Here is a 27,184-nt window from a genome sequence, read left to right as displayed (position 1 = left end):
GCCTCAGGCAATTAATACATGTTGAGTTAATGAATAAATCTTTTTCAGAGTCTGTAAAGGTAGAGTAAGAAGTTGGTTGAACATATTTAGTCTTTGGATTTCATATAATTGTTTTACTTCTAATTAGCCAACTTTGAGTGCCAGGAAGTTGATAGCTTTCTGTCTGATTTAACACCTTTCATGACATCATTCATATCATGAATTTAAAGATACCTAAACTATCCATCAAGGGTGAGACAGAATAAAGAAATATTCAGATATGCAAGGACTCAAAAAATTGCATCTTTCTTAAGGAGCTATAAAACTTGTCACAGCATATTCTCTGGTAAACTGCAGGGTGCTGGACTCAGACAGGTCTCAGTCTGCATTCTAGTTCCACCAGTTACAAACCAGAGGTAAGTCAACTAATCTCTCAGAACATTAGTTTCCCAACATGTAAAGGAGGGTAATGCCTAATTTATAAAGTGGAGATGAAGTGTGTAAGGCAGTGGCACTTAGGTAGTATGTAAGGCAGATAGGTGCCCAGCAGAGGTTCATGGCTTTCTTTCTTCAATCCTCACTGCCCAAAACAATAAGCTATTTCTATGTTCCATTCCTACAGGTCTAGGGTCTGGAGGTCAAGGTGCAGAGTATATATAAACTCGTGGGACATATAAACTCATGGAAGGGATTTGCTCTACAGTCAGAGACTCCTGAAAGCCCTTAAGGCTCCAACGTTTTCAAGACTCACAGGAATGAATTTCTAAAGGTGGCATATCAGACACTCAGATGAGCCAGTGTGAGCGTCATATCCACTACACTATGGACAGGGAGACGGACCATGGAAGGTCAGGGAAACCACACATTTCAGGTATTTGGGATAGGCCTTACAACATACCATATAGGCAGCAGGCATGCCAACTCACAGGCTGAATGTGACAATGTCTTAATAAACATTATGTTTATAGTCATAAAAGCTTCTTTCCACTTTCAAACCCATGATTTCATTGCCCAGTGCCAACAGAATCAGAGAATGTGGCCGACTGCTTTGATGACCACAGAGCCTTCTTGCTGTGTATTTGTCCCTTTGCAATGTGACAGTTGGACTATAAAGAAAGCTGAGCACCGAAGAATTGATGCTTTTGAACTGTGGTGCTGGAGAAGACTCTTGAGAATCCCTTGGACTGCAAGGAGATCCAACCAGTCCATCCTAAAGGAGACCAGTCCTGGGTATTCATTGGAAGGATTGATGCTGAGGCTGAAACTCCAATACTTGGCCACTCATGCGAAGAGCTGACTCATTGGAAAAGACCCTGATGCTGTGAGGGATTGGGGGCAGGAGGAGAAGGGGAGGACAGAGGATGAGATGGCTGAATGGCATCACCGACTCCATGCACATGGGTTTGGGTGGACTCTGGGAGTTGGTGATGGACAGGGAGGCCTGGTGTGCTGCAGTTCATGGGGTCACAAAAAGTCGGACATGACTGAGTGACTGAACTGAATGGGACTTTGCCCCTCCTTTTATTAAGGATGGAGTCTATCTGCCTAGAGGCTGGCTCAGCCATGGGACTTGCTTTGGCCAATGTTTTCGTGGGACATGAGTAAACGTGATGCAAGTAGAGGCTTGAGGTGAACCTCCACAGTGTAGGCTGCCCCCTCTTATTGCCCTGATCCATACTGTAAGGGTCCTGAGCCTTCTCAAGGATGAAATCTAGATGGAGGCTCAGCAAGAGCCAGAGTTGTGAATCAGGCCATCTTGGATGGTCCTGCACCACCCAGACTAACTGCCAGATGCTGCAGCCCCAGGAGAGGCTCCAGAAAATTCCAGAGCAGAATGCTGACTCCAGAACAGGAACAAATCCAGTGTCTCTGTGTTAAGCCACCCAGTTTTGGTGTGGTTTACTCCACCACCATGGAAAACCGATACAGCCCAGCAGGGACCTTACTACCAAATGCATTTTACATCTGAACAACAAAGATGGTCCAGGAGCTTGGGAGACATGCCCAAGATCATGCATCCAGTCTGGGACTCTTAATCCATGACATCTGAGTCTGGGCGTCTGGTTGGGATCCACCAGGAAGACCCCTTGCTTAGTTCTCAGTTGCCATTAAACCAGATGAAGCACCCAGAGGTCGTCACTAACTGCTTTCATAGATTTTACCAGTTGTATAACAAGTAAGGGATTCCTCCCATTGCACACACACCCTCTTCCCCCAGAGTGTCTGTAGTGGGGGTTGGGGCTGCACGTGCCAGGGGGTGATGGGCAACTTCACTCCAACACTGGTTTCCATGCAGACCCGCATGACTTGGGGTGGAGTTATTTTCCTCTCTCTCCCATGTCTTCTTTTCCTTCTGGGGACCAGCCCTCTTACCCATGGCCCCACTAGCAGCTCTGGTGATGGGCAAGCTGAGTTCACCTTTGCTGAGGGGACTGCAAGCTCCAGCAGCAGCCCTTTTGGAGGTAGCACTTCACAGGAGGTAGCACTTCACAAGTCTCTGGAGGTGCAGTAAGTAGCACAGAATGTCTGATTTCTCTTGCTTTAGCCACAAGAAACAGACATGTCGTGATTTGCGAGTAGGAGCATGAGAAAGAATGGGTCCTGTAGCTTTGAGTGCGCCTGCGCGGAAGCCCCCGCCTCTGCCTGGCCTCGCTCTCACAGCTCTCCCCGCATCTGCATCTACTGATACAGTTGCCATTCAGGCTTTCTCACGCATCTGAACTCGGCAGAGAGCTCATACTGGTCTTGCCTTCCTGGGGTCTGGGAGAGCGTCCTCCCTGTGGTCACCAGTTCTACACAGCCTATCCATGATGGCTCTCTGGCTGATGGTTCGCCCTGCCTGGACCCCAACCTGGTGTCCAGCCTTCTCTCTGAGTGAGTCGTGGACACGCCTCCCTACCTCCAGTGTCTCCTGCTGGGGCTCCACCAGTAAGCCTTGGGATTGGCCTCTGCGAGTCTTGCGGGAAGAAGGCAGGAGGTTGGTCAAGTGCATCCTTGAGTCTGACCCTTGCTCCCTTCCGACCTCTTCAGATGTTTAACCTGGTTCTTTCTGGGAAAAACTGCCGGGCCAGTGTCCATGCTGGGAGCAGCAGTGCAGGGTCTGTTCCCATCTGTCCTGGGGCCGGAGGGCCAGGGTCTGGGCAGGAGTGGGGCTGTACATGTCACTCACCATGGGGCCAGGCTCCAGCATGATGCTTACCTGCTCTGGAACCCTCTGGCCCAAGTTTCATGGACGTTACTTTAAAAGACCACCACTGTTGCCTGGTGGCCCAGTGGTGAGGATTCCAGCAGCAGCCTGAAGCTTCAGAGCCTGGAGAGCGTGTGGGCAGCTTGGGCCCTCCCCAGGCTGGCTGGACAGTGAGTCCCCCATGCCTGAGCTCATGAGGTGCACACGGTGACTGTGTCCACTTTCTCCCAAACACCCAGCAGGGTCCTGTCATCCCCTACCACCTGCCCTGCGTCCTTGGTAGAATCTAAGATCTGAAGGCAGGAGTCCTCCTTGTGTCGTCCCCAGCTTGGGGGTCCCACATCCCCCCATCACCTCCCATGCTGTCAGGGGGAGGGCTGGGGCAGCACTTACCCCCCACCCGAGCCGCCGTTCTTGCTGAAGTGTGTGCGTGGCTCGCTGGAGGCCAGCTTCAGCAGCTCCGTCCATTCCCGCTCCCACTCCTCCTCTGTGTACACCAGCCCTGACTGGCACGAAGGGGGGTGGGTTAGGAGGTGGCGTCCACCTCTTCAGCCCTGCACCCACATCAGTCTGGCTGAGCCCAACTTCCCGGCTTGGTCAGCCTGGGGTGAGCACTGTTAGCGGCCAAGGACCGTCAGCATTTGCTCTGGACAGAATTTGTTCAGAACCCCCAGCCTCCAACCTCTATGCTGTCAGAAGTGCACTCAGCAACAGTGGTCATTCTCAGGGATTCCAAGGAACCTGCACACGTACTGGGCTGGGTGCCAACCACTGACATGTGTGCAGGGACCTGGGCAGACCCATCTTTAAGGGCTTCCATGCCAGCAAAGGGCCAGTGCTCACTAAGGTTCTGGTATAAGCATTCTCTTTGGGCTGAGCACACACCCTGGGGCTGGGGCCACGCCAGGGCCAATCAGCGGCCGCACCGGCAGTGACCTGACAGGTGACTACCTAACCCCCCGTTCAGGTTGGGGCAGCCTTGTGAGTGAGGGTAGGTGGTTTCCATCATCACACCAGGACAGGTGAGGGGGTGGACGTCTGGTCACTGCGGGCAGGGGCTGACTGTTGCAATGGGTTCCTCTTTAGTGGGTTTGAGTAGGGATGGAGCCATTGCTGCCGCATCTCATAAGACAGACTTGACATTGGGGCCCCAAAGAGGACCCCATCTTGGCCTTGGCTGCACCCTGGCACGGTCCCGGCTCTGCCATGCTGACAGGTACCCACCTCCTTGTTCTGCTGTGTCTGCTGCCACCTCCACCTTCGCTTCAGGGCCTCCCTCTCGGCCCCCGTCCTCATCATGGTGTAGAGAGCTTTCCGCAAAACCAGGTCCCGGTCGTGAAAGCCCCACATTCCTGCAGCCAGGAGGTCCGTGAGTAGACGAGAGAGGAAAGATGTGAAAGTAAAGTGAACGCGTTAGTCTCTCAGTCGTGTCCGACTCTTTGCGACGCCACGGCCTGTAACCTGCCAGGCTCCTCTGTCCATGGAATTGTCCAGGTAAGAAAACTGGAGTGCATAGCCATTCCCTTCTCCAGGGGATCTTCCTGACCCCAGGATCGAACTCAGGTCCCCTGCTCTGCAGGTAGATTCTATCTTCTGAGCCACAAGAAAATATGTGAGGAAGGGGCAAAACAGGAGGAGTTGAGACCACCACCACCTACCAGTCCTGGCCCCCACAACTTTGTGAACAGATAATGCAGTAGCGAGATATTCAGTTCTCTCGATTAGCAAGCAGCTCCCCTCTGCCCTCCCTCCTGATGTTTCCTGCAGATGCAGGCATGGAATGAAGGAGCACAGCCCCTTCTTAAAGCAACAGCCATTTCACTAAGTCTCGGGGGCCCTTCGCAGGCTGCCCTCAACCTCTCAAGGTTTGTTCTGAGGGATGTAATGTTTGTGGTTCTGACCTTGTGTTGGAGTGGGAGAGAGCCTGTGGGGATGGTGGATTATGTGTCCTCATGCAGGCCCCAAGGCAGGATGGCAGTCAGACCCCAGTTTCATCGAGGGTCTGCTGCACCCAGTATCTGTAGCCCTGAGGCATCTCTGTACATATCTGGGCCCCGGGAGAGCACCTGCTTCTGAGGGAAGTGCCCCACCTGGCCCAGGGGTCATAAGAACAACCCAGCATCTCTGAGCACATCCTTGGGGAAGCTCAGAAGTGGTTAAGAAACCCAATCAATGGAAGAAGCACCAAGAGAGATGCAGCTCTAGCTACAGGGAGAGACTAGGGAAATTTATTCATTCATTTGTTCATTTGTTTAACTGAATACTATTAATTCCACTTAATTCCATACTTATTTCACAGTAAGGGTGAGGCGCCATTCTAAGTGACGGGAATACCCACAGCAGCAACTAGGGCAGACTGAATTCCTAAAATCTCATGGAGTCCACACTGAGGGGAAGGGAGGGGAGGCAGCCCTAGAATTAACATGTAACACACTATGTTGCAGGCAGTGGCAATGTAAGGGGAGATGAAGCAGGCTAAGAGGACAGAGTGCTGGGTGGTTTGGTCAGAGTGCGAGTGGAGACACTGGGGCAAAGACATGAGTGGTTAGGGACAGGGTTGAGTCACCATTCCAGGTGGAGGAAAAGGTCAGGGCCAACCCCAAGGGGCGCCATGTGGTGTACTAGGGAGGGGAGGGTGTCTGCAGTTGGGATGGGAGGGGCGAGGTAGAGAGTGCAAAGGTGGGCTTTGAAGTGAGCTGGGACCCTCTGGAGAGCTTTTGGAGAGCAGTGACCCACACTGACTGATGATCAAAGGCTCAGTCTGGCTGCGCATCCTTTTTTGCAAAGACATGATAACAGGGGCCTGCCGTGGGCTTTCCGGTCGTCTTTTTCTGCAGTCTTTTTCTACAGACAGAGGAAGATGGCCATCAATGCTCCTTTTATGAACTGGCCGAGCTGAGCTTTCTCATCCCTCCAACCTGCCTGGAGCCTCCTCCCAGGCAGGGCAAGTCCCGGGTCCAGTCTACTCATCATGGCTCCTTGTCTGGGTCTCTTGTGCAGAGAATCTCCTTGTCCCACACGTTTGCCCACAAGCCTGACCCCAGGATTACTGTCATTTCTATGCGTGCCCCACACCCTAGGTCAATGGCAGGGCTGGTCAGCAGGTCCAGTAAGCACTGCTGGTGAGTGTAGAGTGGACACTTTGAGCAGACTTGCTTGTACATAGCTTAGCAATTTGAGTACCAAGGGGAAACAAAGTACTGGGAGGAAAGAATCAACCGGCCGTGAGTCCCAGGTTCAGTCTCAGCCCAGCCTCTCACAGCAGGAGCAAGGGCCACCTGCAGGAGGCTTTCTGCTCCCAGGCAGAACTGGGGGGCCTGCTGTGCTACTGTGAGACACCTGCCATCAGTCAGGACCACGGTGGCGTGTGACCACCTGGCTTGTGGCCTTTTCCACCTGTGGTCATGACGGGGGCAGTGCCTGTGTACACTGAGTGTTAGAAGGACAAAGGCATTCCCGTGCCTGAGACTTTGCAAAGAGGAGAGATGTCTTCTTTTGTAATTTTTCTCTAGGTTTGATACAGAATAAGGTGAAATAAGTTCCATAAGAGAGGGATACTGAATATTTTATGATGGAATAAGACACAACTTGCAAAACATGTTTCTGAAGAATAGTGTGAAAAATTCAATTTACAATTTTAAGGGGAAAATATTGGATTCCAAACCATGAACACTGTGAGATCCTAATTTCACTGGAAGTATATACAAACATGTGGAAGACAATATACCAAAATATTAAAAGCAGACATTGCTGGGCAGTGGAATTGCTGATTGTTATTTTACTATGCTGAATGGGAGTCAACAGACAGGAATGAGTTAATACTGAAACAGAAAGGGGGCAGTGGGTGGGTGCCCTTGTTTTCCCTATCACCCTTGGTCAAGCCTAAGGAGCATGGAATGTTTCCTTTGCACTTGGGCTCCATCCTCCTTTGGGTATCTCGGGGCCCGTCCCAGACGCCCTGCATTTCCCTCGAACACTTTTCGGGCTCAGCTCAGCCCACCTCTTACAGAACAGACCTCTCACTACAGGTCTGAAGTGAGGTCTGGGGCATCCTTGCTCTGGGTCACAGCATTGAGTTAAGGTCATGTTTACCTGGGGAGGTGAGTTTGACCAACAAGGACCATATTCTTGTTGGAGGGGCCCATCCCTGGAGAGGGTCCTCAGACTGCAGGAGTAATAAGGCACCACCAGCTATGATGCTGGGGTCCTTGGCACAAATCCAGTCCTGCATGTGTATGTAAGCCTGGGTCCAGAGGGGTTACATGGTCTTCCAGAAAGTGTACTGTGACCTTCTGCCGTCCAAACATTGCCGCCCACACCTGTGCATTTGCTGGTGTCGCTTTTTGCAACCAGGAAGCTCACATCTGTTGGAAGAGTTTGCTGACCTCTCTGCAGTATATTCTGACTGTGCTGATCTCTGTATTACTTACCCATGTCTGTCTTTTTGTCAGTCTAAGTGCATCAGCTGCAGTCAGCGTGGTGGCTGCAGATCTACCCAGCCTCACGCACTGTCCCACAGACTTTCTGCTCAAGCTCAACAGGGCTCAGCCCTGATCCCAAACACCGTTATTACCTGACTTTCCACTTTATCCGTGTGTTCTCCCGGCCTGGAGGGTCTTATTTATATTCTTTCAAGTTCTTCAAGCCTCAGGAAAATCTCAGCTCCTCCAGGAAGTCCTCTTTGATTGCTCTAGACCCCGATGTCTACTGCCCATCCCTGCAGGTCTGCTCAGGCCTCCTTCTATCAGGACAGATCTTTTCTCATGCGCGCTCTATGCCCCTACCAGGCCTGCCAGCTGCTTGACAAGAAGGCTGGGGGTTGCTGGCTCCATCCCTTGGGGATCTTTTCAGTTGACAGTGATGCACGTCGCTCTACTTAGTATAAGATTGTCCTCTAATGATACACAGAGAAGGCCTGGGCACTGCCACCCTCTGTCTACACTGCAGGGCTTACCCAGTGAGGCCGCATGTAAAAGGCAGTTCCCGTCCCCTGTCGTGGCCAAAGGAAGAAGCCGTTTACAGCTCGTGCACACGGTGGACCACCAATTCAGGCGACCTGGAACAGAAGCTCATGTTTAGAATCCCAGGACAAACACGGATGTATGCTAAGTAAACTGTAATATCAGTGGGTGATTTTCTAGAGGATTCTAGAGAACTTCAGTGGTGAGGCGGAGGGTTATGGGTGTGTGTGCTCAGCTGGTCAGTCGTGTTCAATTTTGCAACCCCATGGACTGTAGCCTGTTGGCTTCTCTGTCCATGGGATTTTTCAGGGAAGAATACTCGAGTGGGTTTCCATTTCCTCCTTCAGATGATCTTCCTGACCCAGGGTTTGAACCTGAGTCTACTGCGGCTCCTGCACTGGCAGGTGGATTCTTTACCACTGAGCCACCAGCGTGATGGCTACTTATGCTCAGACAAAACATAGATATTTTACCTTTTAAGATAAAAAATAGCCAAATCCTTCCATCAGTTAACAAGAAACTCAAGATTAAAGCCTTCTCTTTTGAATCTGGGAACATATTTTACACAAAATATAAAATTTTTGTGTAATTTCCTCGAACACAATTTCTCTTCCCAAAAGTTATTTTAAAAAATCATTCTTTGTTGATGCATACATACCTTTGAGAGTATGGTTAAATTTAATTTTTTAAAATTGATGTATAGCTGATGTACAATGCTCCCAGTATACAGCAAGGTGGTTCAGTTATACATACATACATATACCTATGGTTTTTCAGATTATTTTCCATCATAGGTTATTACCTATTCAAAGATATTGAATATATTTTCCTGTGTTATACAGTGGGTCTTTATTGTTTATCTATTTTACACATAGTAATGTGTATTTGTTAATCCCAAACTCCTAATTTATCCCCCTCTTTCCCCTTTGATAACTATAAATTTGTCTTTTCTGTGTCTGTAGGCCTATTTCTTGGAGAAGGCAATGGCACCCCACTCCAGTACTCTTGCCTGGAAAATCCCATGGATGGAGGAGCCTGGTAGGTAGGCTGCAGTCCATGGGGTCACTAAGAATCGGACACGACTGAGCGACTTCACTTTCACTTTTCACTTTCATGCATTGGAGAAGGAAATGGCAACCCACTCCAGTATTCTTGCCTGGAGAATCCCAGGGACGGGGTAGCCTGGTGGGCTGCCATCTATGGGGTCGCACAGAGTCGGACACGACTGAAGCAACTTAGCAGCAGCAGCAGGCCTATTTCTGTTTTGTAAATAAGTTCTTTGTATCTTTTTTTTTTGGAGAAGGAAATGGAAACACATTCTAGTATTCTTGCCTGGAAAATCTCATGGACAGAGGAGCCTGGTAGGCTACACTCCATGGGATCGCAAAGAATTGGACACGACTGAGCGACTTCACTCACTCACTATCATTTTTTTTAGATTCCACATATCAGTGATATCATGTGATATTTGTCTTTTTCTCTCTGACTACATTTAATTTTATACATCAAACCACTGTAGGTATTTTGGTAGAGTCATATTAAATTTCATTAACACATCTTGAGACTTTTGCTTCCAGGAAAACAGAGTAGACATCTTCTCCCCCTACTGTTTCTATTAAGTACAACTAAAACCCTTGGACATTATGTATAAAACAGCATGGGCAGACTGAAAGGTGGAGAGAAGGCAGACTGGTTAAGAAACTCAAGACCTGAGCTCAACCTGGTGGTAAGTGCCCTGGGTTCCTCTTTGGCTCACAAACCCCAGATTAGATGCTAGAGAAGGTGACAGTCTGGAAATAATGGAAATCATTAAAAAAAAAAAATGATGCTCTCTCTAGACAGAATACCAAGAGAGGGTTAGTTGAGCCTGACAGCCACAGCTTAGAAATAGCCACTCTATTCCAGCTGTATCTGCAGAACGAACTGTAGCCCTCCTACCACTCAACTAGCAGAGTGGGGAGCAGAGACTTCATCCTTGCCAGGCTGCAATGAGTCCCTCTCTACCCCTCCCCCACTGCCAGGTGGTGCAGAGTCAGGACTTCAACCCTGCTGGATGGTAATGGGGAGTCCACCCCCACCCCAACTGAGAACACATGGGGAGCCTGGACTTTCACCCCCATCAGAGGGTGATGAGGTCCCCCACCACCATCCAGCAGTACCAAGAAGTTCACCCCACATTAGGTGTCAGCAGAGGCAGCTTGGAAAACCTGTACATGCAACACAAATATCGCATATTAATGCATATATATGAACTCTAGAGAAATGGGACTGACAAGCACTACCATGTGTAAAATAGACAGCCAGTGGGAAGCTACTATATAACATAGGGAGCCCAGCCTACTCCACACCCGAGGCAAGGGGCGCCGGCCGGGAGGAGCAACCCCACGTCCAAGGAGCAGTGGCTGCTCGGGCGCAGGAGGGCCTAGAGGAGCTATCCCATGTTGAAGGTCAGGAAGGGCAGCGGTGAGGAGATACCCCTCGTCCAAGGTTAGGAGCAACGGCTGCGCTTTGCTGGAGCAGCCGTGAAGAGATACCCCACGCCCAGGGTAAGAGAAACCCAAGTAAGATGGTAGGTGTTGCAAGAGGGCATCAGAGGGTAGACACACTGAAACCATATGCACAGCAAACTAGTCAATCTAATCACACTAGGACCACAGCCTTGTCTAACTCAATGAAACTAAGCCATGCCCGTGGGGCAACCCAAGACGGGCAGGTCATGGTGGAGAGATCTGACAGAATGTGGTCCACTGGAGAAGGGAATGGCAAACCACTTCAGTATTCTGGCCTTGAGAACCCCATGAACAGTATGAAAAGGCAAAATGATAGGATACTGAAAGAGGAACTCCCCAGGTCAGTAGATGCCCAATACGCTACTGGAGATCAGTGGAGAAATAACTCCAGAAAGAATGAAGGGATGGAGCCAAAGCAAAAACAATACCCAGCTGTGGATGTGACTGGTGATAGAAGCAAGGTCCGATGCTGTAAAGAGCAATATTGCATAGGAACCTGGAATGTCAGGTCCATGAATCAAGGCAAATTGGAAGTGGTCACACAAGAGATGGCAAGAGTGAACGTCAACATTCTAGGAATCAGCGAACTGAAATGGACTGGAATGGGTGAATTTAAATCAGATGACCATTATATCTACTACCGCGGGCAGGAATCCTTCAGAAGAAATGGAGTAGCCATCATGGTCAACAAAAGAGTCCGAAATGCAGTACTTGGATGTAATCTCAAAAACGACAGCATGATCTCTGTTCATTTCCAAGGCAAACCATTCAATATCATAGTAATCCAAGTCTATGCCCCAACCAGTAATGCTGAAGAAGCTGAAGTTGAACGGTTATATGAAGACCTACAAGACCTTCTAGAACTAACACCCAAAAAAGATGTCCTTTTCATTATACGGGACTGGAATGCAAAAATAGGAAGTCAAGAAATACCTGGAGTACCAGGCAAATTTGGTCTTGGAATACGGAATGAAGCAGGGCAAAGGTTAATAGAGTTTTGCCAAGAAAATGCACTGGTCATAGCAAACACCCTCTTCCAACACACAAGAGAAGACTCTACACATGGACATCACCAGATGGTCAACACCGAAATCAGATTGATTATATTCTTTGAGCCAAAGATGGAGAAGCTCGATACAGTCAACAAAAACAAGACCAGGAGCTGACTGTGGCTCAGATCATGAACTCCTTATTGCCAAATTCAGACTTGAATTGAAGAAAGTAGGGAAAACCACTAGACCATTCAGGTATGACCTAAATCAAATCCCTTATGATTATACAGTAGAAGTGAGAAATAGATTTAAGGACCTAGATCTGATAGATAGAGTGCCTGATGAACTATGGAATGAGGTTCGTGACACTGTACAGGAGACAGGGATCAAGACCATCCCCATGGAAAATGCGAAAAAGCAAAATGGCTGTCTGGGGAGGCCTTACAAATAGCTGTGAAAAGAAGAGAAGTGAAAAGCAAAGCAGAAAAGGGAAGATATAAGCATCTGAACACAGAGTTCCAAAGAATAGCAAGAAGATATAAGAAAGCCTTCCTCAGCAATCAATGCAAAGAAATAGAGGAAAACAACAGAATGGGAAAGACTAGAGATCACTTCAAGAAAACTAGAGATACCAAGGGAACATTTCATGCAAAGATGGGCTCGATAAAGGACAGAAATGGTATGGACCTAACAGAAGCAGAAGATATCAAGAAGAGGTGGCAAGAATACACAGAAAAACTGTACAAAAAAGATCTTCACAACCCAGATAATCACGATGGTGTGATCACTGACCTAGAGCCAGACATCCTGGAATGTGAAGTCAAGTGGGCCTTAGAAAGCATCACTACGAACAAAGCTAGTGGAGGTGATGGAATTCCAGTTGAACTATTTCAAATCATAAAAGATGATGCTGTGAAAGTGCTGCACTCAATATGCCAGCAAATCATTTCCAATCATTTAAAAAAGTTAGAACATCAATCATGTAGAAACTCCTCCACAGAATAGAAACAGAGGATAGACTTTACAACTCTTTTTATGAGACTAAACTAATCTTCATATTAAAAGATAATGTGAACATTACAGGAAACAAAAGATTAATATTTCTCATGAACATAGATGTCAAAATCCTAATCAAAACACTAGCAAATCAAATTTAGTGATACACAAAAGCAATGATACCATAACTAAATGAGGTTTGAGGTTTACTCCAGGAATGTATGAGTGGGTAACCATTTGAAAATCAATCAATATAACCCACCAATATACAGAAAAAAAGAGGAAAATCACATGATCACTTTAAAGGATAAAGAAAAAGCATTCGATAACTTTCAACATCATTTATGAAAGATAAAAACTTAGCAAACTGGGAATGGAAGGTAACTACCTTAATCTCATATGTATTATAGTATCTACAAAAATGCTGCAGCTAATATCATATTTACTGGTGAAATAGTACATTTCCCTCTGAGATTGGAAATTAGTCAAGGATATCTGCTATTAACTCTCCAATTCAAAAATTTCCTGGAAGACCTATACAATGTAGTAAGACAAAAAGAACCTACCCCCACTCCAATTGGAAAGGAAAAAATAAAACTATCATTCTTTGTTTTTTATAGATCATGGACCTAGAAAGTCCAACAAATTCTGTAAGCTACTAGAGTTTATAAATAAATTTAGAAAGGTTCTAGAATACAAGATTAATAAATAACAATAAAGTGTATTTCTATATTTCAGCTGTTGCTGGCACTTTAAGAGCGTTTCTTTACAATATAACAAAATACATACAATGCATAATCTAATGAATAATGTTCAAAACCTTTACTTTGAAAATTAAAAAATATTTGTGAAGGAGTTAAGGAATATGTCATGTTCATTGATTAGTAAATTTAATATTGCGAAGATATAAATTTCTCTCACTTGATCTTTAGATTAATTTATATGGAATTAACATATATTCCATATTAAATATATAATTATTCTATATAGCATATATACACATTAATTTATGTAGAAATGTAAAGGCTGAGAATAGCATAGACAAATCATAAGAAGAAAAATGAAGCTGGAGGACTTATACCCCATGATATGACTTACGAAACTATGGTCATCTTGTATTAAGGACAGATGCACTAAAGGAACAAAACAGAGTCCAAATCAGACCCTCACATATAGAATCACCTGCTTTATCTCAAATGTTACCTTGCAGTACAGCAGAGAAAAATGGTTTCAATAACGGTACCAGGGTAGATATGTAAACATATGGGAAAATGGACTTTCACCACATGTCACACCACATGTAAAAGTCATTTTTTAGGTGGGTTGTAGATTTGTGAAAGAAAGAATTTTTACAGAAACCTGGGGTAGGCAATGATTTCTTAAACCAAAATAGAAGTTCTGAAAAAAGAGGAAAAAAAGGTAAATTGAACTACTTTAGCATTGGATCATCTGTTCATTAAAGTGTATCAGTCAGTAAAAGGACAGCCCATAGAGTGGGTGAAGGTATTTGTAATACACATCTGATAAAGGACTTATATTCATAATGTATAAGGAATTCCCACAAATCAAACAAGAAGATGAAGGTTAAAAAGGGGAGGGAGGAGGGTTCAGGATGGGGAACACATGTATACCTGTGGCTGATCCAATTCGATATTTGGCAAAACTAATACAATATTGTAAAGTTTAAAAATAAAATAAAATTAAAAAAAAAAAGGGGGGGCAAAAAACCTGAAAAGGTGTCCAGTGAAAGAGGATAACCAATGCACAGTAACATGAAAAGATATTCAACTTCATTAGCCATCAGAAAATAAAAATTAAAGCCACTATGGGACATACATCCAACACAGTGAGTAAAATGGAAAGACAAAAAATACAGAACATCCAGAACTTTCAACAGTGGAAGAGTCAGTTGGTACATCCATTTCAGTAAAGTATTTGGAAAACTATTATAAAGCTGAACATATGTAAATCCTATAACCCAGCAATACTGTAATAGGGAAGAGGCTCTGTATTTTAAGTTAATCACTAAAGGGATGTTACCTATAAATTACACATAATGGCCCATCTCCAGAAACCCTGCCTCCCAGGTAATGAGCATTAAGCTAAAATACCTTTATTTAGCTAACAGGAAATATTTTGACCTGGCCCACCTGTGAAAGACTGCAGAGAGGAAGAAATTAACATATCCCCTCCGGAAGCTGATGGGAACAAGGAAGTGTTTGACTTTACTCCCTCCCCTTTTTTGTGCAAAAGGAACTTGAATTCTAACTCAGGCAAGATGGTTCTTTGGGACACAAGTTCACCACCTTCTCAGTTTGCTGGCTTTCCAAATAAAGTCCTTATTCCTGGTAAAACAACTCAACTCTCAGTTTATTAGTCTGTTGTGCTGTGAACAGAATGAACTTGGATTCCATAACAATACCATTCCTAGGTATGTATCTTCAAAAACATATTCCTGTGTTTATTGAAAACATGTACAAGAATGTTCATAGTGCATCAGTTCAGTTCAGTTGCTCAGTCGTGTCTGACTCTTTGCGACCCCATGGACTGCATCACACCAGACTTCCCTGTCCATCACCAGCTCCTGGAGTTTACTCAAACTCATGTCCACTGAGTTGGTGATGACATCCAGCCATCTCATCCTCTGTCATCCCTTTCTCCTTCTGCCTTCAATCTTTCCCAGCATCAGGGTCTTTTCCAATGAGTCAGTTCTTCGCATCAGCTGGCCAAAGTATTGGAATTTCAGCTTCAGCATCAGTCCTTCCAATGAATATTCAGGACTGATTTCCTTTAGGATGGACTGGTTGGATCTCCTTGCTGTCCAAGTGACTCTCAGGAGTTTTCTCCAACACCACAGTTCAAAGGCATCAATTCTTCAGCATTCAGCTTTCTTTACAGTCCAACTCTCACATCCATACATGACTACTGGAAAAACCATAGCTTTGACTAGGTGAGCCTTTGTGGGCAAAGTAATGTCTCTGCTTTTTAATATGCTGTCTATGTTGGTCATAACTTTTCTTCCAAGGAGCAAACATCTTTAAATTTCATGGCCGCAGTCACCATCTGCAGTGATTTTGGGGCCCCCAAAAATAAAGTCTGTTACTGTTTCCATTGTTTCCTCATCTATTTGCCATGAAGTGATGGGACCAGATGCCATAATCTTAGTTTTCTGAATGTTGAGCTTTAAGCCAACTTTTTCACTCTCCTCTTTCACTTTCATCAAGAGGATCTTTAGTTCTTCCTTGCTTTCTGCCATAAGGGTGGTGTCATCTGCATATCTGAGGTTATTGATATTTCTCCCGGAAATCTTGATTCCAGTTTGTGCTTCATCCAGTCCAGCATTTCTCATGATGTACTCTGCATATAAGTTAAATAAGCAGGGTGACAATATATACAGCCTTGACATACTCCTTTCCAAATCTGGGACCAGTCTGTAGTTCCATGTCCAGTTCTAACTGTTGCTTCTTGACCTGCATACAGATTTCTCAGGAGACAGCTCAGGTGGTCTGGTATTCCCATCTCTTGAAGAATTTTCCACAGTTTGTTGTGATCCACATAGTCAAAGGCTTTGGCATGGTCAATAAAGCAGAAGTAGATGTTTTTCTGGAACTCTCTTGCTTTTTTGATGATCCAGCAGATGTTGGCAATTTGATCTCTGGTTCCTCAGACTTTTCTAAATCCAGCTTCAACATCTGGAAGTTCATGGTTCACGTACTGTTGAACCCTGGCTTGGAGAATTTTGAGCATTACTTTGCTAGCGTGTGAGATGAGTGCAATTGTGCAGTAGTTTAAACATTCTTTGGCATTGCTTTTCTTTGGGATTGGAATGAAAACTGACCTTTTCCAGTCCTGTGGCCACTGTTGAGTTTTTCAGATTTGCTGGCATATTGAGTGCAGCACTTTCACAGCATCATCTTTTATGATTTGAAATAGCTCAACTGGAATTCCATCATCTCCACTAGCTTTGTTCGTAGTGATGTTTCCTAAGGCCCACTTGACTTCACATTCCAGGATGTCTGGCTCTATGTGAGTGACCACACCATTGTGATTATCTGGGTCGAGAAGATCTTTTCTGTATAGTTCTTCTGTGTTTTCTTTCTTTCTTTCTTTCTTTTTTAAATATTTATTTATTTAGCTGTGCTGGGTCATAGTTGCAGCATGTGGAATCTAGTTCCCTAACCAGGGATCAAACCCCAGCCCCCTGCTTTGGGGGCACAGAGTCTTTGCCACTGGACCACCAGGGAAGTCCCTCTTCTGTGTATTCTTGCCACCTCTTCTTATTGTCCTCTGCTCCTGTTAGGTCCATACCATTTCTGTCCTTTATTGTGCCCATCTTTGCATGAAAAGTCCTCTGGTATGTCTAATTTTCTTAAAGAGATCTCTAGTCTTTCCCATTCTATTGTTTTCCTCTATTTCTTTGCATTGATCACTGAGGAAGGCTTTCTTATCTCTCTTTGCTGTTCTTTGGAACTCTGCATTCAAATGGGTTCATCTTTCCTTTTCTCCTTTGCCTTTCACTTCTCTTCTTTTCATAGCTATTTGTAAGGCCTCCTCAGACAACCATTTTGCCTCTTTGCATTTGTTTTTCTTGGGGATGGTCTTGATCTGCCTCCTATACAATGTCACGAATTTCTGTCCATAGTTCTTCAGGCACTCTGTCTATCAGATCTAATCCCTTGAATCTATTTCTCACTTCCACTGTATAATCATAAGGGATTTGATTTAGGTCATACCTGAATGGTCTAGTGGTTTTCCCAGTTTCTTCAATTTCAGCCTGAGTTTGGCAATAAGGAGTTCATGATCTGAGCCACAGTCAGCTCCAGGTCTTGGTTTTGTTGACTGTATAGAGCTTCTCCATCTTTGGCTGCAAAGAATATAATCAATCTGATTTCGGTGTTGACCATATGGTGATGTCCATGTGTAGAGTGTTCTCTTGTGTTGTTGGAAGAGGGTGTTTGCTATGACCAGTGCATTCTCTTGGCAAAACTCTATTATCCTTTGCCCTGCTTCATTCTGTACTCCAAGGCCAAATTTGCCCATTACTCCAGGTATTTCTTGACTTCTTACTTTTGCATTCCAGGCCCTATAATGAAAAGGACATCTTTTTTGGGTGTTAGTTCTAGAAGGTCTTGTAGGTCTTCATAGAACCGTTCAACTTAGCTTCTTCAGCATTACTAGTCAGGGCATAGACTTGGATTACTGTGATATTGAATGGTTTGCCTTGGAAACAAACAGAGATCATTCTGTCGTTTTTGAGATTGTATCCAAGTACTGCATTTCGGACTCTTTTGCTGACCATGATGGCTACTCCATTTTTTTCTAAGGGATTCTTGCCCACAGTAGTAGATATAATGGTCATTTGAGTTAAATCCACCCATTTCAGTCCATTTTAGTTCACTGATTCCTAAAATGTCGATGTTCACTCTTGTCATCCCCTGTTTGACCACTTCCAATTTGCCTTGATTCATGGACCTAACACTCCAGGTTCCTATGCAATATTGCTCTTTACAGCATCGGACTTTACTTCCATCACCAGTTGCATCCACAACTGGGGGTTGTTTTTGCCTGGGCTCCATCCCTTCATTCTTTCTGGAGTTATTTCTCCACTGATCTCTAGTAGCGTATTGGGCACCTACTGACCTGGGGAGTTCATCTTTCAGTGTCCTATCTTTTTGCCTTTTTATATTGTTCATGGGGTTCTCAAGGCCAGAATACTGAAGTGGTTTGCCATTCCCTTCTCCAGTGGACCACGTTTTGTCAGAACTCCCCAACACGACCCGTCCATCTTGGGTGGCCCTATATGGCATGGCTGATAGTTTCACTGAGTTAAACAAGGCTGTGGTCCATTTGATCAGATTGGTTAATTGTCTGTGATTGTGGTTTTCAGTCTGTCTGCCCTCTGAAGGTGGAGAAGGCAATGGCACCCCACTCCAGTACTCTTGCCTGGAAAATCCCATGGACAGAGGAGCCTGGTAGGCTGCAGTCCATGGGGTCGCTAGGAGTCAGACACGACTGAGCGACTTCACTTTCACTTTTCACTTTCATGCACTGGAGAAGGAAATGGCAACCCACTCCAGTGTTCTTGCCTGGAGAATCCCAGGGACGGGGGAGCCTGGTGGGCTGCCGTTTATGGGGTCGCACAGAGTTGGACACAACTGAAGCGGTTTAGCAGCAGCAGCAGCAGCCCTCTGAAGGAGAAGGCTTATGGAAGCTTCCTGATGGGAGAGACTGACTGAGGGGGAAACTGGGTCTTGTTTTGATGCGCAGGGCCGTGCTCAGTAAATCTTTAATCCAATTTTCTGTTGAAGGGTGGGGCTGTGTTCCCTCCTTGTTATTTGACCTGAGGCCAAACTATGGTGGATGTAATGAAGATAATGGTGAAGATAATGGGGACCTCCTCCAAAAGGCCCCATGCACACACTGCTACACTCAGTACCCCTAACCCTGCAGCAGGCCACCACTGACCCACACCTCCACCGAGACTCCAGGACACTCATGAGCAAGTCTGGGTCAGTCTCTTGTGGGGTCATTGTTCCTTTCTCCTGGGTCCTGGTGTAGACAAGGTTCTGTTTGTGCCCTCCAAGAGTCTGTCCCCAGTCCTATGTAAGCTCTGGCGGCTCTATGGTGGGGTTGATGATGACCTCCTCCAAGAGGGTTTATGCCATACCCAGGTCTGCTGCACCCAGAGCCCCTGCCCCTTGTGGCAGGCCCCTGCTGACCCATACCTCCACAGGAGACACTCAAACAGAGCCCCTGCCCCTTGTGGCAGGCCCCTGCTGACCCATACCTCCACAGGAGACACTCAAACACAGTACTGTCTCAGTCTCTGTGGGGTCTCTAGGTCCTGGTGCACACAAGGTTTGTTTGAGCCCTCTGAGCGTCTCTGGCGGATATGGGATTTGATTCTAAACTCGATTTTGCCACTCCTACCATCTTGCTGGGGTTTATCTTTTGCCCTTGGACATGGGGTATCTCCTCAAAGTTGCTCCAGGGCTGCAAAGTCACCGCTCCAGTGCCAAGCAGCCGCAGCTCATAGTGCATACTTTACATACCCCAAAGTCTGAAATAACCCAACTGTTATGGATTGAATGTTTGTGTTCCCCTTTCATATGCTGAAGCTCTAAAACTGGCATGGCTATGTTTGGAGATGGGACTTCTGAGGAAGTAATTAAGGTTAAATGAGGTTAGTACAAAGTGAAGTCGCTCAGTCGTGTCCGACTCTTTGCGACGCAGTGGGCTGTAGCCCACCAGGCTCCTTCGTCCATGGGATTCTCCAGGCAGGAATACTGGAGTGGGTTGCCATTTCCTTCTCCAGGGGATCTTCCCGACCCAGGGATTGAACCCAGGTCTCCCACATTGTGGGCAGACGCTTTAACCTCTGAGCCACCAAGGAAGCCCCAGGGAGGTCAATAGGGTGGGGCCCTAATCTGACAGGAGCAATGTCCTTGCAAGAGACACCACAGAGCTCATTCTGCCTCCTTCTCTCCCCTGAAGGTCTTTTACAGGAAAGACCACATGAAGACAACAAAAAGATTTAAGTCAATTTAAGATTTAAGTTCAACTTAACTTCTGATTTAAATTGGGTCCCAGAGGTAAAGACTCTTACCCAGTTGAAAGCATTCCTGAGGCTATGAGTCAGCTGTGACCATCCTGGAAGATCACCCAGCTATGGTAAATGCCAGTACCTTGCAGCCTCTGGAGAACCAAAAATGGCCGAGTGCTATTCTAATGTCTCCAGCTGCATCCAGAGTGGGAGGCCCAAGATTAAGGATTCTTCGCAGAAGCAATAGGATTGAGAATATGGCTCACAGTTTCTACTCCAAGCTCTGACAGCATGATCATTCACGTCTCCCCACACAATGACTTCATTTAAGAACAGGCCAAAAAACCACAGGAACTAGTACTGTGAATGTTAAGAAACAAAAATGAAATCTTAAGCTCCTACAAAGAAGAAAATCAGATGAACATCACCAATATAAGGCTGTGGTGTTACATACGGGTGAGGGGCTATTGGTCACTTACTCTGCCTTTTCTAAGTAACTTTTCTGGGCTTTGTAACAGATGGTTGTTGTCGTTTAGTCTTTAAGTTGTGTTTGATGCTTTTGCTATCCCATGGATTATAGGCCACCAGGCTTCTCTGTCCATGGGATTTCCCAGGCAAGAACACTGGAGTGGGTTGCTATTTCTTTCTCTAGGGGATCTTCCTGACCCAGGGATCAAACCTGAGTCTCCTGCATTGCAGGTAGATTCTTTACCACTGAGCCACTGGGGAAGCCCACAACAGATGGTTCAGTTCAGTTCAGTTCAGTTCAGTCGCTCAATCGCGTTCGACTCTTCACAACCCCATGGACCACAGCACACCAGGCCTCCTTGTCCATCACCAACTCCCAGAGTCTACTCAAACTCATCTCCATTGAGTTGGTGATGCCATCCAACCATCTCATCCTCTGTTATCCCCTTCTCCTGCCTTCAATCTTTCCCAGCATCAGGGTCTTTTCAAATGAGTCAGCTCTTTGCATCAGGTGGCCAAAGTATTGGAGTTTCAGCTTCAACATCAGTCCTTCCAATGAACACCCACGACTGATCTCCTTTACAATGGACTGGTTGGATCTCCTTGCAGTCCAAGCGACTCTCAAGAGTCTTCTCCAACACCACAGTTCAAAAGCATCAATTCTTTGGTGCTCAGCCTTCTTTATAGTCCAACTCTCACATCTTTACATGACTACTGGAAAAACCATAGCCTTGACGAGACGGACTTTTGTTGGCAAAGTAATGTCTCTGCTTTTTAATATGCACTCTAGGTTGGTCATAACTTTCCTTCCAAGGAGTAAGCGTCTTTTAATTTTATGGCCATAGTCACCATTTGCAGTGATTTTGGAGCCCCCCAAAATAAAGTCAGCCACTGTTTTCACTGTTTCCCCATCTATTTGCCATGAAGTGATGGGACTGGATATCATGATCTTAGTTTTTTGACTGTTGAGCTTTAAGCCAACTTTTTCACTCTCTTCTTTCACTTTCATCAAGAGGCTCTTTAGTTCGTCTTCACTTTCTGCCATAAGGGTGGTATCATCTGCATATCTGACATTATTGATATTTCTCCTGGCAATCTTGATTCCAGCTTGTGCTTCCTCCAGCCCAGTGTTTCTCATGATATACTCTGCATATAAGTTACAGTGGAAGTGAGAAATAGATTTAAGGGACTAGATCTGATAGACAAAGTGCCTGATGAACAGATGGTTACCACAGTTTAAAATAAGATGTCATTTTGCTTGTCACCCACGAAAACACTTGGATGAAAGAAAACATAACGAGACAATTTCTATGAGAAAGGCGAGTTCATTCTTGTCCTGTGATTCTCTTTAACATCGCAGCCCTTCTGCAGCCACCATATACACCTAGGGCCATCGAATCACTTTCTCAGGGCATCACTGTGCTTTGCAAATGCTTCTGAGATTTCCTCCAAGGGGACTGTGAGGATTCGCTCCTGTTCTGCTCCATTATGTTTCACCCATGCTCCAGACTTCCTCATCCAGCTGGTACCCAACAGTGCACAGGGCTGTTAGGGGCGTGGCGGGAGGTCCCTACGAGGAGTGAATCCCCTCCCTTGGATTTCATCCCACACTAACTCCCACATCTGCTTCTTTAGCTCAGACTGCTCCTGAACTCCAGACTCACATGTTCAACCGGATGCCAACTTTCCAAGTCTCAATAGGATTTGAGACTTTGCTTCTACATCACTGCCAACCCCTCTTCCAGGGGTCTGTGTCTCCACATGGCACCACCATCTACCCACCATCAAACAGGCTCATGCTTGACTCTTCTCTTTCTGCTATTGCCCCATCCAATCCATCAGTGAGACCTGTAGGACCTTCCTCAAAACAGATCCTGGTTCACATCTAGCTATTTCCTGCCACCTCCACTGCTACCCCCAAGGCTCTGGGCTATCTGCTGCTCTTCCTGCTCCATTTTCCTCTGCAGAGTCCACTCTCAAAAGAACAGCCAGGACATGTCAGTGTGAATACAAACATGTCACCACCCCTTCTTAAAGCCCTCCTCGGGCTGCACAACCTCCCTACAGTTAACCCTGAGGCTCAGGAGTGCTCCCTGGCCCCTGGCTGCCATTCTATCACCCTCCTTTCCAACCCCTCCAGCCTTCACCCCATCTGCTCCCATATTCTACCTTCTTTAATAAGCCAAGGCTTTGAGTGTGTCCCGTGGCTCATTCCTCCTTGCCCTCAAGAACCCTGCCTTGGGCTCCCTCCCTTCACCTCGGAGCGCCTACCACATGGTCTTGTGCCATATTGATGGTCTGTCTTATCATCTTTCTTCCCCACTAGAACCTCATCTCCATGAGGGCAACAACTTCACCTGCGTGGTTCATAATGATGGGATTTCCAGGACCTGGATGGGGTGTCTGTGGGACTGCAATTCAGGCTTGCTGTGGATGCAGTTCTGGCAGCTGTCTTATCTCCTACATTAAGATGGAAGGAAGTGAGGCTCCAGCTGACCTGGCAGGGCTGGGCTGACTCATGAGGCCTTCAAAAACCTGCATATGTTAGAACTTCTCCGTCAGATTCACTCCAATCCCACCCTCCTCCCGTGGAGACAGACTCAATACCACAACTCAGAGGCGTCCCCACTTTTTCTGACGTCTAGACCTCAGCATCCTGTGTGTGCAGTCACTGTGTGCAGTGACGCGGACATGCCTCTGCCTTTGGACCCACATACTTCCTGAAGCATCATGCCATCTCATCCCATTCAGGGGCGTCTGAAAGGGGCAGGGGCGCCAGACGTTATTTTCCAAACTGAGAGACTCATGATCTCTGAGTCTTCATAACGGTGAACTCAGTAGGATAACCCGGTTGAGAGACGAATACTTTCTTGAATTCTCAGGCTAAATGAAGAACGTGAAGCATCTCCTTTTCTTTCTTAGGGGGTCAGTGGCTTTATGTCCTGAAGACCTGGCCCTCCTTTTGTCCCCTCCTATCATGGGGCCGGAGTGGGTCATGTCTTCCAGGGTTTTAAGGCCTGCAGAGAATGGCACTCCCTCTCCTGTGGGTTCTGTGGGAGGTGAAGCTTCGCCACTCGAAACAGAGGCTTCTCAAACAGGTAGGGCTGCCTGCGTGCCTTGTGGAGCTGGGGGGCCACTCTGGACGCCTGCCCTGTGCTGGGCTCGGAGGGAATGGAGCTGGAGTATGGGTCTGGATCACATGAGCCCCCAGGGAAGGAGAAAAGTCCCCCACCCTGAGGCCCTGAGACAGAGTTTATATTTCCTTCCAAACACAACTTGTATTATGTCTTGAACAAGCAGATTTTTTTCACTAAAATTTTTTTGAGATCTGTATTTCCATCTCCCATAAACCCAGTAAATAATACTGCTTATCAACGGTTGGTTCACAGTGATCTGAACACTAAATTACTGGACAAGGGAACTGACGCGCTACATGTGGCCCTGTCAGCAGCTTTCTCCCCACTGTTCCCCAGCGGAGCTCTGTCTGCCCCATGGAGAGCGACAGCAGGGCCCGAGGGACGAAGCCGAGGCTGCCTCCCAGCTCCCCGGCTCCTCACCCAGCTGAGATGGGGGGCTGGGCGGGACTCCTGGGCCTCAGCCAGATTCCCACCAGGATCCAGGCACAGAAAAGGCCTGAAGGATGATCAGTCTACAGCTTAAAGAGAAGTACAGAGAAGCCGATGGATGGTAGGCAGGGGGCAGAGAGGAATGCACATTTGTTCTACCCTCCACTATTTTCCAGTCCTCATCTCCCTGTTCTCGGCAGAACCCTGATGTTCAGACTTTCCCTGCCCGGGATCGTGGTCCTGAAGGCTGGGGCACTGGCCAGCCTCCAAAGGCCTCCTTCAGCACTGATGGGGTGCTGTCCGCAGCTCCTGAAAATCAAGAGTGAGTCACAGAACACACATGTGCTTTGCTGGCTGCTTCTGTGACACCAACAGGGTGTTGGTAGGTTGACCACTGACAGATTAATGGGAGAACAAACAACTCCCCAAGAGCCATTTGAAGGAGCAGAGGCTCAAGGTTTTCACAGGCAGGAGACGCTGAAGAGAAAGGTGAAAGGAGGCATGCAAGCGCACCCAGGTCAGCGGAAAACCCAAAATGCAAAGCAAGCCAGCTGACTCGTCATCGGAGAGTGGACATTTGCAAAGAGTCAAGCAGTGCCCCTTTAAAAAATGCTGGTTTGGAGGTAAAATGTAAGTAAAAATTAATATGTGATCCATGGGAAAAAAAATAACAGAAAAGACCTTCCAAAAGAGCAAAAGCTCTTGCTGAGCATGATAAGGCTGGAGGAGAAGGCTGGTATGGTGGACTCCATGCCCTTTACCAGGACTGGGGCTTTAAAAGAGGCAGCAATTATCAGTGCTACTGACCATGCTCGAGGCTGAACTTTGTCAAGAACTTGGCTACCATGGCCTTCAAGAGAAATTAGTTCATGAGTTTTTTTCCTTCGTAACTTATACCAATTTTCCCTTCCCTGTGACTAGTGAATATTAGGTTTAAACTATTGCATAGAGGCATCTTTGAAATAGCCAGCCTCTAGAGAGAGGGCTTCAGTATTAGTTGTTCAGTTATGTCTGACTCTTTGCGACCCCATGGACTAGCCTTACATAGACTGTAGCCTTCTAGGCTCCCCTGTCCATGGAATTTTCCAGGCAAGAATACTGGAGTGGGTTGCCATTTCCTCTTCCAGAGGACCTTCCCCACTCAGGGACTGAACTCAGGTCTCTGGCACTGTGGGCATATTCTTTACCATCTGAGCTACTGTGGCTAATCCAGAGAGAAGACCTGGAGGTAAGACAGAACCAGGAGTGGCGGCTGGTCTCTGAGCTGCTTTTGGCAGCTGTGCACAGTGGAGAAAACAGTCACAACATCAGATCCAACACAGTTATCGGGAATGTGGATCATGTTATTAAGCCAAATACCCCAAGGGTGAGGCTTCCAAGTCCTGGGCTGAGACCTGGCTGCCAGCCTGCCCAGCACAAGTAAGGCCCCACTCACCACCAGCCCGTCTTCATCTTTGGGGATTTAGTGGCCCTATGGAGGATGCACAGGGGCCTGAGAAGGGCACAGGATCCTCTACACGCATGTCTGAGAAGCCCCAAACATGTGACTATGCAAAGTCACTAGTGCAAATGATCATGAGTGAGACAGAGGCTGCCTGTCTCAGAAAGAACCAAGGTCTGTTTCAGAATTTGTTTGGAACTAGTTAGTTTATTCTTAGAAACTCCAAAGAAGACAAGTTTGGTTTACTCCCTGAATCTTGTGCTCATCGGGATGTCAGAGAAACACTAAGGAGAGCAGGAAACCAAAGTCAGGCTGTATGCTTCCTTAACCTGGAGCTGGGGGTGCAGGTGTGGGTGGGGGAGGGCAGGAACAGTTCCACCGGGCACCGTGCTGTCTAATGCTCAACCTCACCAGGCCGGCATCCATCCTTTTCAGGTCTTTGCAAAGGGGAAAACTGAGGCTGAGAGAGGTCATGAACTTGCCTGTGTCCACAGGAAGTGCCAGGGTCTCCTATTTCTCTCCAAGTGTAGGGTCTTTCGTTCAGGACCCAGTTGGGCCATCGCGGTTGGATGGGAAAGGAAAGAAGTTAGGGCAAAACAGCTTGGAGTTCTCTTTGCGGGGACCTGACCTGGCCAGGCTGGATTAGGAACAAAGAGAACTCTCAGGAGATCTGAGCACCACGTGCTCCTCAACCCACACCACTGGCGCCAGGCGAGAGCTGGGCAGGGCCTGCAGGCGCCCAAGTCGACAGAGCGTGGAGCTAGACCGCATATCCCTCTTGCCCCTGCCCCCTCCTCCCGACCAGTGGGGCCTGAATTGGGGGGGAACTCACCCGCCTGCTCCAAGGCCACCATGGTCGCCTGTTCGATCAAGTCTCGTTCCACGAAGCTCCGGAAGTCCTCGCTGTACACACTCAGGTCTGGAAGCTGGAATGTGTAGATGGGCATCTCCAGCGGGAACTGCTCGCTGCTGCACTCACTCGCCACGTGGGACCGCGCCAAGGACACGATGGCCGAGCTGGCGTGGGAGATCCCCCGCGAGAGCCGCTTCTCTGCGGGGGGGAAAGTGAGGGGGGCTGAGTGAGGGGGGCTCTATGGGCGTGCACACTAGCCCACATGACACATCCCACATGTGTGCACACAAGCACACAGGATGCATATGCACATGTAAACATACATGGCACACTCATGCAGCCACACATGGACACATACACACAGGTACACACTCGCCACACACGCAGAGGCACACCCATGGACACCTGCACACCCATTACCTCTCCCTCCCCAGTCTTGCTGGCCTCCCAGTGTTCTCAGCAGGCTTCCTTCATGCTGGGTTAACATCACCACCACCTGGCACACAGCTCTTAGTCAGGAAACCACTTAGAAGGAGGCAAAGGGCAAGTCCACCACACAAATGTTCCTCAGCATCCGTAAAGATCGGCAGCCTTGCTTCCTGGGTCTTAAGTTACATGGAACTCAGTTCAGCAGAGCTCTCGAGGCATGAAATTCTACACAGGGGACTTCCTTTGCTTTTATGCTTTT

The 27,184-nt window shown here is 47.1% G+C and overlaps 1 protein-coding gene across 1 annotated transcript in view; it reads right to left on the bottom strand.

Moving 5' to 3' along the window:
- Positions 1-27,184, bottom strand: part of OTUD7A (OTU deubiquitinase 7A) — a 388,339-nt gene that overhangs the window by 40,603 nt on the left and 320,552 nt on the right. Inside the window, exons 10-13 of the mRNA XM_055555716.1 lie at positions 26,476-26,694; positions 8,121-8,222; positions 4,391-4,518; positions 3,560-3,672 (exon numbers count right to left, since the gene is read on the bottom strand). Coding sequence (XP_055411691.1) covers positions 3,560-3,672; positions 4,391-4,518; positions 8,121-8,222; positions 26,476-26,694 — 562 coding nt within the window. The remainder of the gene's footprint in view (positions 1-3,559; positions 3,673-4,390; positions 4,519-8,120; positions 8,223-26,475; positions 26,695-27,184) is intronic.

This window comes from Bubalus kerabau, chromosome 19 (genome assembly GCF_029407905.1).
Source record: "Bubalus kerabau isolate K-KA32 ecotype Philippines breed swamp buffalo chromosome 19, PCC_UOA_SB_1v2, whole genome shotgun sequence".
In the NCBI taxonomy this organism is placed as follows: domain Eukaryota; kingdom Metazoa; phylum Chordata; class Mammalia; order Artiodactyla; family Bovidae; genus Bubalus; species Bubalus kerabau.
The sequence above is the reverse complement of the archived record's forward strand: the minus strand, read 5'-3'. Positions and strand labels throughout refer to the sequence as shown.